The sequence below is a fragment of the Microcebus murinus genome, chromosome 12 (assembly GCF_040939455.1).
Source record: "Microcebus murinus isolate Inina chromosome 12, M.murinus_Inina_mat1.0, whole genome shotgun sequence".
NCBI lineage: Eukaryota > Metazoa > Chordata > Mammalia > Primates > Cheirogaleidae > Microcebus > Microcebus murinus.
The window spans coordinates 23,791,138-23,808,687 of record NC_134115.1 but is presented as its reverse complement, the minus strand read 5'-3'; the positions used below and the strand labels follow the sequence as shown (position 1 = coordinate 23,808,687).

General features: G+C 38.5%; 1 protein-coding gene across 2 annotated transcripts in view; it reads left to right on the top strand.

The window, feature by feature from the left end:
* RORB (RAR related orphan receptor B) overlaps positions 1-17,550 on the top strand; it is a 188,547-nt gene that overhangs the window by 130,690 nt on the left and 40,307 nt on the right. For both annotated transcript variants that reach the window (XM_012759802.2, XM_076008626.1), the window contains exons 3-4: positions 1,518-1,659; positions 8,710-9,111. In XM_012759802.2, the coding sequence (XP_012615256.1) occupies positions 1,518-1,659; positions 8,710-9,111 (544 nt within the window). The remainder of the gene's footprint in view (positions 1-1,517; positions 1,660-8,709; positions 9,112-17,550) is intronic.

The window sequence follows — 17,550 nt, the reverse complement described above, 5'->3', positions numbered from 1 at the left end:
GAAACTAGTCCTCATTATTGAATGGCTTTGGGCTCACAACCACAAAGCCGGTTGGGACTCTCTCTCTAAGGAGACCCTCAGCCACACATCTGTTTCTGGGGCTCCTCACAGGTTGGCCATACTTTCTTCACTGTGCCATGCAGAGCCATGTCAGAGCCCAAGACAATAGGAAATTCAATAATATTAACCCTGTCTTTCTTTAAACTATTGGTATTTTTTTACATTAATGTTGATTTTTAACACATTGTGTTAAAATATTATTTTTCTTGATAACTAAAGAGGGTAGTAGCCAAAGAATTATTAAAAAATTAACTCAGCTGTGGCTTTATTTAGAGAAATTGTGAATGGTCACTGGCGTTCATTTTGTACCGGAAGGACCCAAGTGTACTTTCATGAAGACCTCTTACATTGCCATAACCTGAGGCCAAGCAGGGACCAGTCATTCAATTTTTACTTATTATTTATTTTGTTATTGCACAGCTTATATTAGTTCCTTTATTCAAAGATGTGGTTGATTATAAGGTAATCATTGATTTTTAAAAACTTTGCAGAGCCGGGTCCAGTGACACATGCCTCATAGTCCCAGCTACCAGAAGGCTGAGGCAGGAGGATGGCTTGAGCCTCAGATTTTGAGGCTGCTGTGAGCTATGATCATCCCTATGAATAGCCACTGCATTCTAGCCTGATCAACATAGCAAAACTCCTCTTAAAAAAAAAAATTAAAAAAAAAAAAGCTTTCCAGATGCATTCTAGCCAAATTCAAAAATTTTCTAATGGGGAAAAAATGCATCATGGAAACTACCTTAGAAACTAGGGAAACAGTAACACATAGTCCTCAACACAACTACTGCTAACAATACCCCAAGTTCCTCACCACCACAGCACTTGGCACAGCCTGTGTTATTGCCCCCATCAAGTCCTATCATATTTGGTTTAGTAGTGACACTCTCCTTTGCCATTTTTTCTCCACTGCTCCTTGGAGACAGGAACTCTGTTCTCATTTTTGGTTTTGTTTTTTTTTAATGGGTTTATTTTATTTTATTTTTTATTTTGATCTTTTTTTAAATTATTTTAGCATATTATAGGGGTACAAATGTTAAGGTTATGTATATTGCCCATGCCCCTTTCCCTCTTCCCACCCATCCGACACCCGATAAATGTTATTCCTATATGTCCACTTAAGTGTTGATCCATTAATACCAATTTGTTGGTGAGTACATGTGGTTGGGTTTTTTTTATTTTTTTACATAGACCAGCACGGCTGTAAATGTCTTTAACAAACATCAATTCAATGAGTGAATGAATGAATGAATGAATGCTACCATCATACCTCTTCAGAGAGCACAGGTTCTTCCCAGCAGAAATATCTGCAAGCTATACAAAGAGGGGTACTCAAAGAATTTTAAAAAACTAAACTCAGCTATAGTCATTGTAAAAAGATAGCAAATATATATACTAACAGTTTCTATTTCCTATCTTATAAATCTTTTTCTCTTCCCCTCTCTTTTTCCCTCAAGGGATTCTTTAGGAGGAGCCAGCAGAACAATGCCTCTTATTCCTGCCCAAGGCAGAGAAACTGTTTAATTGACAGAACCAACAGAAACCGTTGCCAACACTGCCGACTGCAAAAGTGTCTTGCCCTAGGAATGTCGAGAGATGGTACGGCTTCACCTTCCTATTTCTTACTTGAGGCTTTTCAAATGGATGCTTTGCTGGAGTCTATTTAACCCACTGGAAGAATTCTAAATAAAGGGATGGGGGATAGCAAGAAAAGACAATCATGGTGCTGGTAGTGCATTAAGAGGTAGAGTAAGAACATATAAAAATAACAGTGCTGCCTGTGAAATGAGAGACTTTACTGTAGCTCATGCAGCAACCTGTGCTAACTAGGTTAAAGGAAAGCATAAGCCTGGGTGGAAGGTGACCACCTGTCTAGGTTAGCCTGCAAACAAAGGTTTCCTGGGACATGTGACTTTCAGAGGTAAAACCAGAAAGTCCCAGGTAAACTGGGACCAGCATCGGTCTGACTGGTGCACAAGTTGCTTCATGTGTGGAGATGCTAAGGAACTTGCTATGCTTCTATAACAAGCACAGAAGTTCTGCTGGCTGATCATAGCTACCTAGATCAGGATTTGGACTATCTGAGCCATGATAAAGATTGCAAAGGCTATAGCAGAAGTCCAAGTCTTAGAAGGGTTGCATAGGTGGTGTCCTACTCAGAATATGACACAGTGTGCCCTCCACCTTCACACCCAACCAAATGGGGTGGCTTGGCTCCCCAAATGAACGTCTAAGATTAATGTAAGAGGACAGATAAATTCAAACAAGATGAACAAAGAATTTCACCTAGCTTTGTTTTCATTTTTAGGCATTCATCTAAACTAATTCTTTCCCCACTGATATTGGCCACAACGCTTCTGTATCAGATTATAAGTAGCCTTGAGTCCTGGGGGGTCTTTCTGTCTTGTTCCCACTAAAACCTCAGGGTCTGGGTAAAGCAGGCAGCTAAATGTTTGTCAGATGAGCCAGATAAGTGTTTTGTCAGATTCTCTTCTATCTGGAGCCTAAGACTTAGACAGCAGCCCTGATACTTACACTCTTTATGTGAATCACTGTGGATTCTATGCCTCTAGCCACACTCCCTCTAGTGAAGTTCAAGGCTGTATAGACAAAAAAAAAAAAAAAAAAAACCCTTCCAAATTTTAAAGAAATAGGGATAACTTATATGCACTTAGTATAAAGGGGTTTTGTTAGTTATTAGATTCTTTACCTTTTCTCTAATTCCCAATTCACCTAAGCTTGTCCTGCATAAAAGTGCACCTATAAAACAAATCAGACAAAAAGAATTCAAAGAATCTGAATTGAGCTTTTCAGTAGCTATAGGTAGCTTCTAAAGCTGAAAAGATAAAGTTTCCAAAACTTTCCTATTAACTGATTTTGTTTTATTTGTTTTTCTGGGCTCACTAAACACATACATTTACTCCTAGGATACAGATATTATATTAATTGATAGCATCTGAAAAGCCCCATTAATAATTAGGCAAAGAGATAAGCCATTGAGTTATTGTTTTTGTTATGTCTTCCTGCAATAAAAGGAAGTATCTCTTCTAGAAAAGTGTGTTCTCTGGGTCAGTGCTGGTGAACAGAATCATGGGCCAGGGATGAGTATATGGGCCAAGGCAGATTCAGCAGATTCAGTGACATCAGCCCACAAAATCTAGGAGATGTCTGAATCCCATGGCATAAAAGAAATGTGTTGGGAGAGGAGGAGGGGTCATTTAATGGATAGAGCCATAATCTATTCTCAAGGGAGAAGAAATTCATTGCACCATGTAAACCCTTATGCAAATAAAAGCAATATAATGTCTAAGGACACTAGGGATTAAGGATAATGATCCATGTTCACTTTAGGTCCAGAAACAATCCTGAGGCTACCAGGGCATCTTTCAAAATGCCTCCTAAGCACATCGATGACCAACTAATCATGGGGAGAAAGGGTCAGGAGTGGAATAGTGGTTGGGAAGCGCAGAAGACGTTCAAGGAGAGGAAAAAAAATTCTAGGAGGAAAAAAAGTTTCTTCTTTACTATGTCATACAGAGCAAGTTTGGTCTGAACCAAACTTAGAAAGGATAACTTATGCCAAAATAAATTATACTAATACCAGGGAAGCTGGATAGGTTTTATCACCTATTGGTAAGTAATGCCTAGTATGTAGTGTCGAAGGATTCCAACACCCTGAAGCCAGGATTGATTAGCTATGTTTACTAAAGACTCAAGAATGACAGGCAGGGTTTCTCCTGCCACTTGCTTATTATCCCTGCCTTCTACTGATTAAGCAAGTATTTTCAAAGTGCTTTAGCAGTACTACTAGTAGCCAGGGTAAGATGCCCTCACACCTAACTTCTTTCTAAAACCCTCTACCTTCCCCAGATATAAAGTGGCATCTTCATTTGGTAAATTTGGCAAATACATTTGCTTTCTGTCAGTCAGGCTCCAAGTGTCAGACCATACCACCCTGAACATGCCCAGTCTTGCCAATTAGGCTCCAAAAGTGTTTGTTTCACTATACCTGGCCACTGAAATAACATGGCTTCTAGTACATAGCCTAAAATAACTTTTGAAATCACTGGATTTTCATTCTCTCCTGAATTTTCACTTCTATACTGGTTTAATAGCACGTGTATGAATAGACATCAAACTCAGCAATAACAAATGTATTCAAATTTTGCTCAGGCAAAGAATCAAAAATCAAATCCACTTGGAATACATACACATGTGTGTTTATGTGTATAAAAAAAGAGAAGGCATGCATTTGTGTCTGTGTGTGTGTGTGTGTGTGTGTGTGTGTGTGTGTGTGTGTGAACTGATAGCTTGGATATGCCCACTGAATCTTCTTTACCATCTTTTTTTTTCTGGGCCCATCACAAAGGAATCTTTAGTGTAATTGTTTCCAATAGTGCTACTCCTAGGGAAAAAAAGTGTTTGCTATCAATAGGACAATATTGGACCCCAAAGAGAAAATATGATACTCACCTTGCAAAAATCTAGACTATGTCCTCCTAGATGGCATGTCTCCATGAAAACACAGAAGCTGCCCTACAAGGAAGGACAGTTTTCACATATTAAGCTTCTTCTATTCAGAACTACATCATCTAATCCAATTGTCACTCTCTAAATAATTTAAATTTAAATGAATTAAAATTAAATAAAATCTAAAATTTAGTTATTCAGTCACATTAGCTGTATTTCAAGTGTTCGGTAGCCACATATGGCTCATGGCTGCCATATTTGAAAGTCCAGAGAACATTCTATCATCGCAGGAAGTCCTGCTGGAGAAAAAGTGAAAGGAGATAAAAAAGAAATTTTAAAATAATGGATAGGGTTAGGTAGATTGAATCGGACTTCTAAACCAAGCTCAGAGCACTAAAAAAGGGAAGGGAGCACATCTCCAAAGCTGAAAAGAGTTAAATTAAGACCAATTTCATCAGTAAGCAGTGTGATGTAAATATAGAGAACTGCACCACCAACGTAGTAAGATAAAATAATTTCCAAAATGTCTATAGAAAGTCATAGATGATAGTTGTACAATTGGATTCTCTTGTCCAGTTATGATATAAGTAGAAATCTTTTAAGGAGTAATGACTTTATTTTTTAGTTACTTTTAAAACTTCCATTACGTTTAGAACCCCATAATTCAAATAAATGTGAAATGATTTCCAGTACTTTTTCGTAAAATTGTTCTTTGCTAGCATCGGATCAAAATGAGGGTTAAGAGCACATCATGAGAAAACACCATTGTCACTGAATATTTATAAAGCACTTGCAATGTACACAGAATTGTGCTGTTTTCTTTAAGAGGTAGCAGTTTAACAAGAGGCTGTCTCTATACTCAAGTGAATATCATTAACAGAATAATTCAAGTTTGAGAGGGGCAAACAGTCACAACATATGCCACTCTGATTAATGTGTAGTGATAAGAAGAATGCTAATACTTGAAATATAATAGTAACATGGCCTTTGTTAAAATAGTCCTAAGAATACAACAAATGTATTTACAAATAGTGACAAGAAATTATTTATGTTAGGAAAGTCCAGTAGGTTTATTTTTGCCACGTATTGTAATTTTTTCCCAAATATGTCATTACTTTTATTGGAGGAAGGGGCATAAAACTAAAACACTGGCTCATCAGTGTTTATAAAATGAATGGAAATTCATTCTAGAATACTATAATAATCATTGTCAGTGAAGTCCTTGATTTACAATGAAGCCTGTTAATTTTAAAATGTAGTATAGCCTTAAGTTTTTTCTTTGAAAATATGTCAGTTGCTCAGTGACCTGATAAGTCAATTTTTTAAAAAAGGCATAGCTTTTCTCTGTTGAGTTTTCAGATGTTTACCAGGGCAGGGTCTCGGCAGCGTGTCTTTTTAACATTGTTAGCTTTGATTATGACATCTATGGTTAACAGCAGAATTCTGCATGTGTGGGCTGCAGGGCATTCTATGGCTCTGCTGATCATAAATGGTCTTGCCTGGGATGACTGGGAAGGCTTGTCTGTGCTTCACATAAATGTATCCTCCAGCAAGCTAGCTCAGGCTTGCCCTTGTCATGGTGAGGTACCCAATCACACAGGCTGTCTTCAAAGACTCTGCTCATGTCACATTTGTCAATATCCTATTGGCCCAGAGCAGGTCACATGCCCCTGAGTCAGGGGGTTGGGCAGGATGCCTGCACAGAATGAAAGGGCACTGCAAATTGACATGAGGAAGGGCATGGAAGGACATAAGCTAGGAATCGGGGTCATTAATGCAATCAATCTGACACAAAGTATATTTGACCCAAATATAATGTATGTAGAGATCTAAAGCAAGGATTAAATGGAAAGGGTTTTTAAAAGATACTGCATTTCTGCCTCCACGTGAAAAGAGTTTCTCATTCTTAATTTTTGATTTCTATAAATTTTGAACAAATGAAAGCAAAACTATTCAACTAAAATAAGTCAAACAGTCAATCTACCCTGGCCAAAACAAAAATCTTAATCACGTCCATAATGCTGCAACAAAGAGCTGTTCTGAACATAGCTGAATGCAAAGGATAGAAGGTTAGCAAAAAAAGAAGCTATGTCACATTACTTTCTTGGGGGAGATGAGGAAGTTCTTTCTGAATCGATATTTATGAGTTTTTTTTTTATTTTTCCTGCACAACAGTGTTTTTTCCTCTTAAAAAATAATATGTAATATAATGAGTGAGATGTGCACCATCTGGGGGATGGTCATGCTGGAGACTCAGACTTGTGGGGGGAGAGGGAGAATGGGCATTTATTGAAACCTTAAAATCTGTACCCCCATAATATGCTGAAATAAAAAAAAATAAAATAAAATAAAATAAAATAAAAAAATAATAATATGTAGTAAATTATTTGGGAAGACATAATTTAAAAGTACAGAGATAGCTTGCCCTAAAAGTTACTATAGAATTCTGTCCATAGACAAACTAGAAATATCACGGCAATTATTAAGAAAATAAATTTGTCTCTGAGAAACAATTTAATAAAGGCATTGTCTCTACAAACAAAGCTGAACATAATGATCTGAATGATTCAAGACCCTAAAAAAGATACTACTGAGGTGAAAAGAGGATTTTGGTTTGAATTAATCAGATTGTTTGTCTTTATTCAGAAATATTACTGGAAAATTACCACTTCATTTGCCTACTTAGGCAGCATCAGAAAGGCAGAATATAGGTTTTTAAGAAAGATTAAGGAAAAATAGAAAGAGTTTGGGCTTCTCCAAGTCCACCCCTCACATCCACAGTCCAGCAGGAAAGGAGGAAACTCGTATGCCCCAACACCCGGAAGTGAATGCAACCCTTCCATTTACTTCCTGTGACTCAGAATTTAATCACCTAGCACAGCTGCTGCTGAGGGGGCCTGCAAAATGTGGTCTCCATTGTGAACAGCCTATGCTCGGATAAAATTTGGTAGCTCTGTACCCAACCGAATAAGAAATTAAATTTTGGAGGAAATTGGGGCCAGGGGGAGAAGTGAATGGCAGTTCTCTCCCAGCAGGAATCTCCTTTGTGGGCCCTCTATGCTAGAGGGCTCTTAAGCACTTCACCATTTAGAAATTCTCTGAAGAACACTAACCCTAGTGACTGAGTCTAGGAATTGGACCTGTTTCTAAACTCTGTTTCCTTCTTCCTACATCCTCCAACTCCCAACATCTAGAGTTGATGGGAACACTGTCACAAAGGAAAAGAAAACAGAAACTCAAAGGGGAGCCTCCAGGTTCGTCATAGTCCTTACCATTAACATGAGCTGAATAGTGCTTGATGATTCAGACAAGGTAGCCCTGTGGCTCAGGATGTCCACATCCTAAAAGGGGAGTTGGCAACCTGCAAGGAAAAATGTCAATATCCATAACAGTTCAGGGGGTGAAGCTCCATAAGTTAAGAAACAACATATTGAAATAAAAGCATCTTTATATGACTCTCTGATTCCTTACAGAGCCTCTCCCTCCTTTTTCTTTGGAAAGGCTGAGAATTTTGCCAGAAGAGATGGGCAAAATAAAACTTGGTAGTGGTAGAATGAGAAAAGGTAGTTACTGTTGACTCGCTTGCTGAACACTGGAATGCACAAAATTGCTATTTTCCAAAGATTCTTATCGTTTGATCCCAAAAGGCAAATGATGTGGTTCACTTAAAATTGTATTCATTGCCCTGCTCCACATCCTTGCTCTTACTCAACACACTATTTAGAAAATAGATCTGAGCGTGAAATAAAAGGGTCCTATCCAACAAACCAGTCGTCCCAATGCTTAGGCGGGGGAAGTTAGTAACATGTTAGTTGACTTTTTAATAACTGGTACTATTAATAATCTGGACTTTGGGGTTTTCAGGGGGGGGGTTCACACATTAAAAAGAACAAGAAAATATGCTTTCTAACTTCATGGCAATGAGAAATGCATACATAAGTTTTTTTACATTTCTTCCTGGCTTAGCCTTGGTTCTCACTATGCACATAAACTAGAACACACAGCCTCTGAGTATAGTCTTGTCCCAAATAAGTGCGAATGCATGGGTTGTTAGGTTACAGCGCTGGGCGTTTGCGCATTCGATGTTGAAGGGACAACCATCTGTGACCCCTTGGACCCGAGGTGGTTGATGAGAATAATAACCACAAGTGCTGTTTTCTGCTTTTCTCTCCCACCCAGCTGTGAAGTTTGGGAGGATGTCCAAGAAGCAAAGGGACAGCCTGTACGCCGAGGTGCAGAAGCACCAGCAGCGGCTGCAGGAACAGCGGCAGCAGCAGAGCGGGGAGGCGGAAGCCCTCGCCAGGGTGTACAGCACCAGCATCAGCAACAGCCTGAGCAACCTGAACAACGAGACCAGCGGCACTTACGCCAACGGGCACGTCATCGACCTGCCCAAGTCCGAGGGTTATTACAACGTCGACTCCGGTCAGCCGTCCCCTGATCAGTCAGGACTTGACATGACTGGAATCAAACAGATAAAGCAAGAACCTATCTATGACCTCACCTCCGTACCCAACTTGTTTACCTATAGCTCTTTCAACAATGGGCAGTTAGCCCCAGGGATAACAATGACTGAAATTGGTAAGTGGAAGTCTCCTCTCAAACATAAAGTCTTCCTTTATGTTTGGAAATTCTGCTTTGAAGTTGCCTTGGTCCTATTTAGCAGGGTCATTTTCTTAGATCTAAATTGAATTACTTGCATTCATGTCTTCTGCTGAGAAAATTAATTGAGATTAAGATATATTCTAATAAATGTTGTTGTTCCCTTCCCCATAAAAGTTTATTTCGAGCAAAGGAAGAAAGAAGAAATTATAAATAGAACGATGCTATCTGTAAAGAACAGATGCTATCTGTTGAATTTGGGTTCTCACTGAAGGAAAAATGTTATTGGTATAAACAGGGAAATTTCGGCATGTATTCAAAGTTGATGCTATTCAAAGTGAAATAGCTAAGAGATACAGAAACAGTACAGAATAACCAAATGAACAGGGGTCCAACTCTTCCTCTAAAATCTTAAGCAAACAGTATCTCAGTTTCCTTCTTTATAAAGTCAGGGGAGTCGACCAGAAGACAGTTAAGTTTCTCGTAAATCTGAATTCAAGAATTCCATATGGGATTCTTAATTACAGCAATGAAAAGAGTGTAGTCTGGAATGTTACCGAACACAAGAGCGACAAATAAGCTAGTCATAGGCATGATTGCATCAGCAACCTGATCCTCTTTCTTCAGTTCCTAAGGAGTGATCTTCGAGAGTACCCTATCTTAGGCAAGCTCTCTTCTGACCTGTTGCGACTTTGTTTTACCCTGTGAAATTCAAAAGCCTATTAAATGTTTAGCCAGCTAATCTCATCAACCAACTGCCATAAAAAATATTGATGTAAGCTTAACACGTTCCCCTCCTGGGTAACAGGGTTGCACGTTAACGGTATAGCCTAGAAGAGCTAAGCAAACCATAGCTATCCCAGGCTTCGTTGCAGTGTTTAGCGTGCTGGGGAAAGCAGTCTAGAGCTCAGGAACCTTTGAGGCTCCCTCACATTTCACCCTAAGAGGTCACAGAGCAGAGTGATCAAGAACCCGGCTACCTGCATCCAAAGCCTGTTACTGTGGCTTTTCATTTCAGCTGGAGCAAGTTTCTCACTCCCAGTTTGCTCATCTTTAAAAAGAGGAAAGCATCAGTCCATAGCTCTCAGGGACGTTGTGAGAATTCAATGAGTTAATACTTGTAAAAACATAGCAATGTGTTGGACTCAGCAAGTGCTCAATAACTCTTAGCTATTATTGTTTTATGCCATGTGCTCAGTCACCTTCTCTGTCTAACCTGCAAACAGGAGCCTAGAGCCTACAAGTGTTTTAAATTAAGTTGCTGTAAACACATAATGAAATACATGGCCATATTCTTGGCTACTTGTACCATCTGGCTGAGGAAGAGACAATGTTTCACAGTTATAAACCTGAAATATTATTTCTCCCTTTTAGTAATTCAGCATGTGACAGTGAGTAAAGTGGTTGATAAGGCACCTGTGATGACTCTCATAACTGAGAGTCATAGAAAACTAACCATCAACCGTAATTACAAAAATAGTCAATTATTATTGTGATCTTTAACCTTGTTTCGTCCAAATCACAGGCACTTTACAGGTTTAATTTTCACAAACATCTTCAAAAATAGGTAAAAATATTATTTCTAATTTATAGATGCTGAAATAGGCTTAGAAATATCTCAGGATGTCCCAGAGTCCTATGGTTACTAAATGACAGAACCAGCATCCTCCTTACACAGTCTGATTCCAGAGTCCTTGTGCTCTTCCATTAACCTGCTACCTGCCTGGGTTTAGTATTCATAAACTACATTGTCAACTAATAAAGACAGTCATTTAAAATAGAACCACTCAATCTTTTCAAGAAGGGAAAGACACCATTTTTTTTGCATTTTACTACTTGATCTCTAAGTTCCTGATTCTACTATTAATTTGGAACATAATTTAAATCCTAATGAAACAAAACTCATAATTTTTGAGCAATCTTCTGCCCCATACGCAAAGCGGAAATCTTCTAAGTGTTCAGAAATCACAATTTCTTTGTGATTTAGCAACATCGAGGAAGTATTATGGAAAGAGAAGTACAGCCAAAACCATCAGGCCTGGGTTAGCCTGAACAAGTCATTTTTCCTCTCTGGTCCCGAGTCTATTCTATGAACTGATAGAACTGGACTATAATAGATAATCTCAAAATGTATCCATATATTCTGCACATATGTCAACATGGAAAATGAACTGGCAGATATATTTTCTTAATTATTTTAAGATACAGTTAGTCTTTCGAGATCTCTAGATAGGTTTTAAATGTTGGAAGCTTCTTCTATCCGACTTTAAGGGATGCAATAGAACGTCCTGCAAGTGCTCTCAAATTTAGCAGACTCCTAAACCTAAATAGTTGCTTGGTTCGCATTTTGTTAAAACAGCAATGCCACCTAGTGGACACAAGCCCATTCTATGAGTGTCGACTCTTAAGTACCTGTGACAATAGTGTGATACACTGTGTTTCCTGCACCATCCAAAAAATTGCCAATCACTTCACTAAAACACCAAGTTCTTTTTTTTTTTTTTTTTTTTTAGACAGAGTCTCACTTTGTTGCCTAGGCTAGAGTGAGTGCCATGGCGTCAGCCTAGCTCACAGCACCCTCAAACTCCTGGGCTCAAGCAATCCTCTTGCCTCAGCCTCCCGAGTAGCTGGGACTACAGGCATACGCCACCATGCCTGGCTTATTTTTTCTATATATATTAGTTGGCCAATTAATTTCTTTCTATTTATAGTAGAGATGGGGTCTCGCTCAGGCTGGTTTCGAACTCCTGACCTCGAGCAATCCGCCCTCCTCGGCCTCCCAGAGTGCTAGGATCACAGGCGTGAGCCACTGTGCCCCGCCTAAAATACCAAGATCTTAACAGTCAGGAAGGCATCAGTGAATCAATATGGTGTCTAACAACTCTGGTTTCTGGAGTCAAACTGCCTGAGTTCAAAACCTGAAAAGCCTGAAAGCCTTTTCCCTTAGGCAATTTATTTAACTTCTCTGAGTCTCAGTTGTAAACCTAGGCCAATAATAGTTTTTATCTGTGTATGTGGATTAAATGAGTTAATATGCATTTGTGAGTTCTTAGTAAGGTACTTGTCATGTGTAAGCATCATCATTATTAATAATATAATTGATATAATTATTTATTACTTAATAGCATCACTAGTTATTGAAGGTAATATAATTACCTTTTATTGAACACCTACATTGTGGTGAGCAATGTCCTAGATTTAATTCTTTTAACAATCCCACTATGACTGTTATGAATTTGTATACCCATTTTACAGATGAAAAACTTGAGGCTCAGAAGTTACATAGCTTATAAAAAGCAAAAGAATATATAAGAGACCAGGTCTGAGTAACTATTATAGTGCATCTCCTCCCAGCAAACAATGACCATCCTTCACAAGCCGGTTGGCATTCTGGTTGGTGTTTGCTGCCTAACATCCTTCTAAGTGCTACAAACTGGAGCTTACTGAGTTCTCATGGTGACATTTTGACTTGATTTGATTAATGGGCGTCTAAGCCAATCTGACTGGTGGCAACCTGTCATTGAAAGAGCCCTGTGCAGACAAAACAGAAAATCTGATTTTTGCCACGTGCTGACTGTGTGAATTCAAAGTTATGTCACACCAAAACATTTTTTATCATTCTTAACTACTGGAAGTCCTGATCTGCTTCCTCTGGTTTCTGAGAGAATAATGAAATGTGTGCCACCAGGTCATTATTCTGAGAGTGGGGCATCTTAAAAGTAGATCTTTTGGGAAAAAAAAAAAAAACAGCTTTTAGATTAGTCCGTGTAGTATAAGATCTTATGATTTTGAAATTTTTAATAAAAATGCATGTTTAAGAACCATAGCAGAACTATATAAGCAACTGCATGCAGATCCCAAAAAGTAAATTGATGTGATCAGAATCACGAATGTTCTCCAGAAAAAGCAAACCTGTCTTTCTGAAAGTCCACCAAAGGAACTATAAACTTCCTAGGTTAAAGGCTCTCATAGTAATGTTTCATGTATAGAAAGAACCCGTTCGTGCATTTTAGTCAATTTGAGTCTCACACCAATGCTTTCAGGTCAGCAGTGAAGAAACTGTCCCATTGCACAGCTATAGAAATTAAGGACCAGAATTAAGGGTGTTTCTAGGGCACAGAGTTAGTTAAGTGGCAAAACTTAGATTCTAAAAGTAAGTCATTCCGCTGCCCCAGACTGCCAGGCATTTCTTCAAAAGCCTATTTTTGAAATGTGCCAGACACTCAAGAAGAGCAGAACAAGGTTTCTGACCACCCCATCTAGGAAACACCATGAAGATAAATACAGTAATTGCAATGTTCATAGTGTCACATACTACACATCCTGGGCATGACGGTACCATGCAGGCCTGGAGGGTGAGGGAGACGGCGGGTATTGATTACTCTGAGCTACATCTCTTATCAGGAATATTTCATTCCCGTAGTTTTTTTTTGTTTGTTTGTTTGTTTGTTTTTTGTTTGTTTTTTTTTTCGGCATATTATGGGGATACAGATTTTAAGGTTTCAAGAAATGCCCATTTCCCCCCTCCCCCCAAAAGTCTGAGTCTCCATCATGACCATCCCCCAGATGGTGCACATCTCACTCATTATGTATGTATTGAGCATAGAAGACAAAATGTGGGTGAGCAAAAAGAAAACCATGAAATATTTCAGGAATTACATCCCTAGGTTTTTCAAAATCCCGTAGGGGAAAGAAGCCATGAAATAAAAGAAAGGCAACCGTAAGCTGCAAATTAATATTTAGACAGAAATATTAACTGGGTTGAGCTGGAATTTTACTTCAGGCTGGCATGATGGATGTCTTAAATGTTTGGGAATAAAATTTTGCACTGATTGGTGGCAGGGAGAGGAAACGAGCTAGAAGATACTTAACAAACAAGCAGAAAAGGAAAGTGGAACCTCTTGTTTTTGCTCCCCAACTATAGTGCTCTGATGGGTTGTAGGATTCTGCAGCTCTAATACTCTTAATGAAAGCTCATTTAAGCTGAGAGACAATGTATCTACGAGGTCCCAGACAACAAGACTATTCAAACAACCAAACAACATGCTTTGTAAAAAGAAAACAAAAATTCATTAAATTAGCTATGATGCTAAGGGGATAAGTTGCCTTTTTTATGTACCTCGCCTGGGTTTGCTATTGTACTCATTAATTTTTCTCTCTAGATAAAGATGATGAAATGTGAATTCATCATATCTTCATTATATGAATATATGCATTACATTCATCATATATCCATTATATAGTCTTAAACATAGATTTATTTTCATAGTATGTTGTCTTACCATAGATTTAGTTTCATATTTCTTTTGTGTTCTAGTTCTAGAGCCAGGAATTTTAAGCATCAAGATAGATATAAATTCTTTTTTTTAATTAATCTATTACAGAAACTGAGTATTAATAGTTAGAAATTACAAAAAGGGACTGGCCTAAAAGTGATCTCGTCCCTGTAATGTACTACTTATTCTATCAAACCTACATAGAAATACAGAAGATATTATCAGTAGTGTTTTATTTTACAGAACTCTATAACAGTTGGTGGTATTTCAATTGTTGCTTATTGAGAACCCCAAGCAGATGCTGTGGTCTTAAAGCAGCACCTTTAATGACATATGCTTTTATGGATAAATATTTTACAACTGTTTAAATCTATTATGCATATTTAACTGCCCGTGCAGAGGTGATACAGAGACTACAATTTAACTTTTGCTATATATTTCTTGTGTCCTGTGATAGCACACTCTATCAAATACAGGTAGGCATTCAATTTAGGAGTAACTGTCTAGTAGGTCATAAAAACAGATAGAAGTAGACTAAACTAGCAAGAAAAGAATAGTTAAACAGTATGGGGGAAGGAAAACTAGTGTCTGTAGCTCTTTCTTTCTTTCCTCAAGGGAAAACATCTTGTGAACTTCCTTTGTCATCTAGCCTTCTGTGACCCTCACCCCAAACACACACCCTTTGCAAGCACTTTGGGGAAGTACATTGAAATTAGGTGTCCTAACTCTGCATAGTAGCCATGTGAACTTGTTCAAAATTAGTTTAGCTGTCTGAGGCTCTGTCTCATCATATGAAAAATAAAACAGTTGGACTAAATGACTGAAGGATTATGGTTCTCTCACCTCCTGGAGGGCTTTGGTCATGTGCACAAATAGTCCCCTTGTTATAGCCACTTCACATGGAGAAGGATAGGGGGGTGGAGAGGAGGGGACTTCGAGGCAACTAGACAATCCTGAATGATGCTGATGAGTTTGTTGATGGCAGTGGCCAGCACACCTCCCTCCCAAGGAGCAGGACAATGCTTGGGGCCTTCACTGGGTGGAATGACCCTGCCAAATATACAGTTAATAACCACCATCAAACCAGAATTCTGCACCAGCCTCTTCATCCACCCTCCTGGGGAAAAGAAAGAGAAATCAGATTAAAATGAACATCAGGAGAAGCTCCAGGAGAGGGTGGTAGCCAATCCCAAACCACCCCAAGTTCACATGCAATCAATAGCTGCTGTAGAGATACCACTTCAAGGCAAAAGCACCTGTCCTCCTGGGTTCACTACATCCTGGTCACTTCCAAGCCCCTCTTGAGGGAAAAATAAATATATGTTTACACAATGAAGATATTTTCTTGACTACTAAGGAGTCAACCTACCTAGGTCACCTGGGTCACTGGAGAGGGACTTACTTGACTCCTGAAATTTTAATACCACCTTGTTCTTTGCCACCCACAAAATATCTCCCTAAGGATGCTTCTATCTTGAAAAGGAACTCCCCAACTATGGGGCCAATTTTCCATATTCCTAGGATCTCTACCATGGTTACAACTATGCTATTAACCAGTTCACAGATATGAATTATCCTAGACAGTACCTGGATCCAAGGACTCTACAGTTCTTCCCTAGGGTCATCCAAATCCATATGTATCTAGATATCCTGTAATAACCTCCCAAAGATGGTCTACAATCACCTAGTGACGTGTACAGTGAATCCCCACCTGGGATAAATGATATAATGTATACAAAGCACTTTGTGACCAGAAAGCTTCCAAACAAACATAAAGATGATTTACATCAAAAGCAACACACGCATACATGCTCAATTCAAGTACTCATAAACAGACACAGCTACTTAACAGTACATGTGTGCATATTAGTCACTGCGTGCTTTTACCTCTGTTAATACAGCTTTCTTAATGTGCTAGCATTCACTAGATTAGATAAATCTTCTAAAGCACCTTTTCTACTTTAAGTTAAAATTGTGTAAAATTGATCTTCCTCAGTGGACTTGCCCTGGAGATACTTGTTTGGGATTAATTTTTGACTTAGAATTCAGAACTTCGTAAGAAGATTCTAAAATCTACCAACAACAAAAAAAATATTATGGAGAAGGTACTGGAAAGCCAATTCTATTTTACACACCAATTTCAAAAGCCATAGTACATATGAAATATTCTGCAGTAAGCAAAAGGAAAGGGGATTTCAGAAGGTTCTGCCTGTGACTTGTAGGAAGAGAGAATGGTTGTATTTATGAGGTGACCTCTGAAACAGCCCCCTATGGACAATTTGCACATTGAATAGTATTTCAAGATATACTGCAGACAAGCATACTTTTAAGGCATTGCAAGCTTTGACATTAGCTTTCAGAACTCTGAATTGCTTTTCCACTGGCTGGGGTGGATTTGTTCTACATTAGCCACATAGTCAAGCACCTATTTTTGGAAGAGCTGGTTAGGGTTAAAATACCACATGGAATACAGAAATGCCAGGTGATGTCCAGGTTGGTGGAGGTCAATATACATTGGCGTCATTAGTCATACAACCAATTTAACGGGCACTCTTTGTTAACCAGGACGGTATTTATTTCTGTAATGTTCACAAATGCGGGGAAAATTGTTGGAAGGGTTTTCAGCTGGAGAAAACTTTTTTTGTTTGTTTTATTTAATTTTATTTTGGGGTGTAAGCTTCTTTTTGACAACATAATCTTAATATTGAGGAGAATGAATTTGCTATGTAAATTTGAGCCATATTTACAGGGCCTTTTGGGGAACCACTACTTGGTTTTCAGACAGGTTTGTTCTGCAACAATTTGGTGTAATAAGAAGCCATAAGAAAACACTTCTTTTAAAACATTTGTCAACTAAATACACTATTGAAGTAATCAAATTACTTTTTAAATTTTAAGTTAAGTGTTTGAAAATATAAAAATGGCCTCCAAAGATTATCTCTAAATTAGTTCTTCCTGAAGGTCAGAAATGCATGGACTAAACTTCCCAAAGGGGGGTGGGGAGTGCTTCTGTTTAAGTTAACAATCAATCCATATGTCAACAAAATTCAAATAGTAGAAAATCAATCCTAATGATGGCCCTGAGCAATTTCCATAATTAGGTTTCATCATCTGTGTCCCAGTAGTTGTCTTTTGGGTGGCA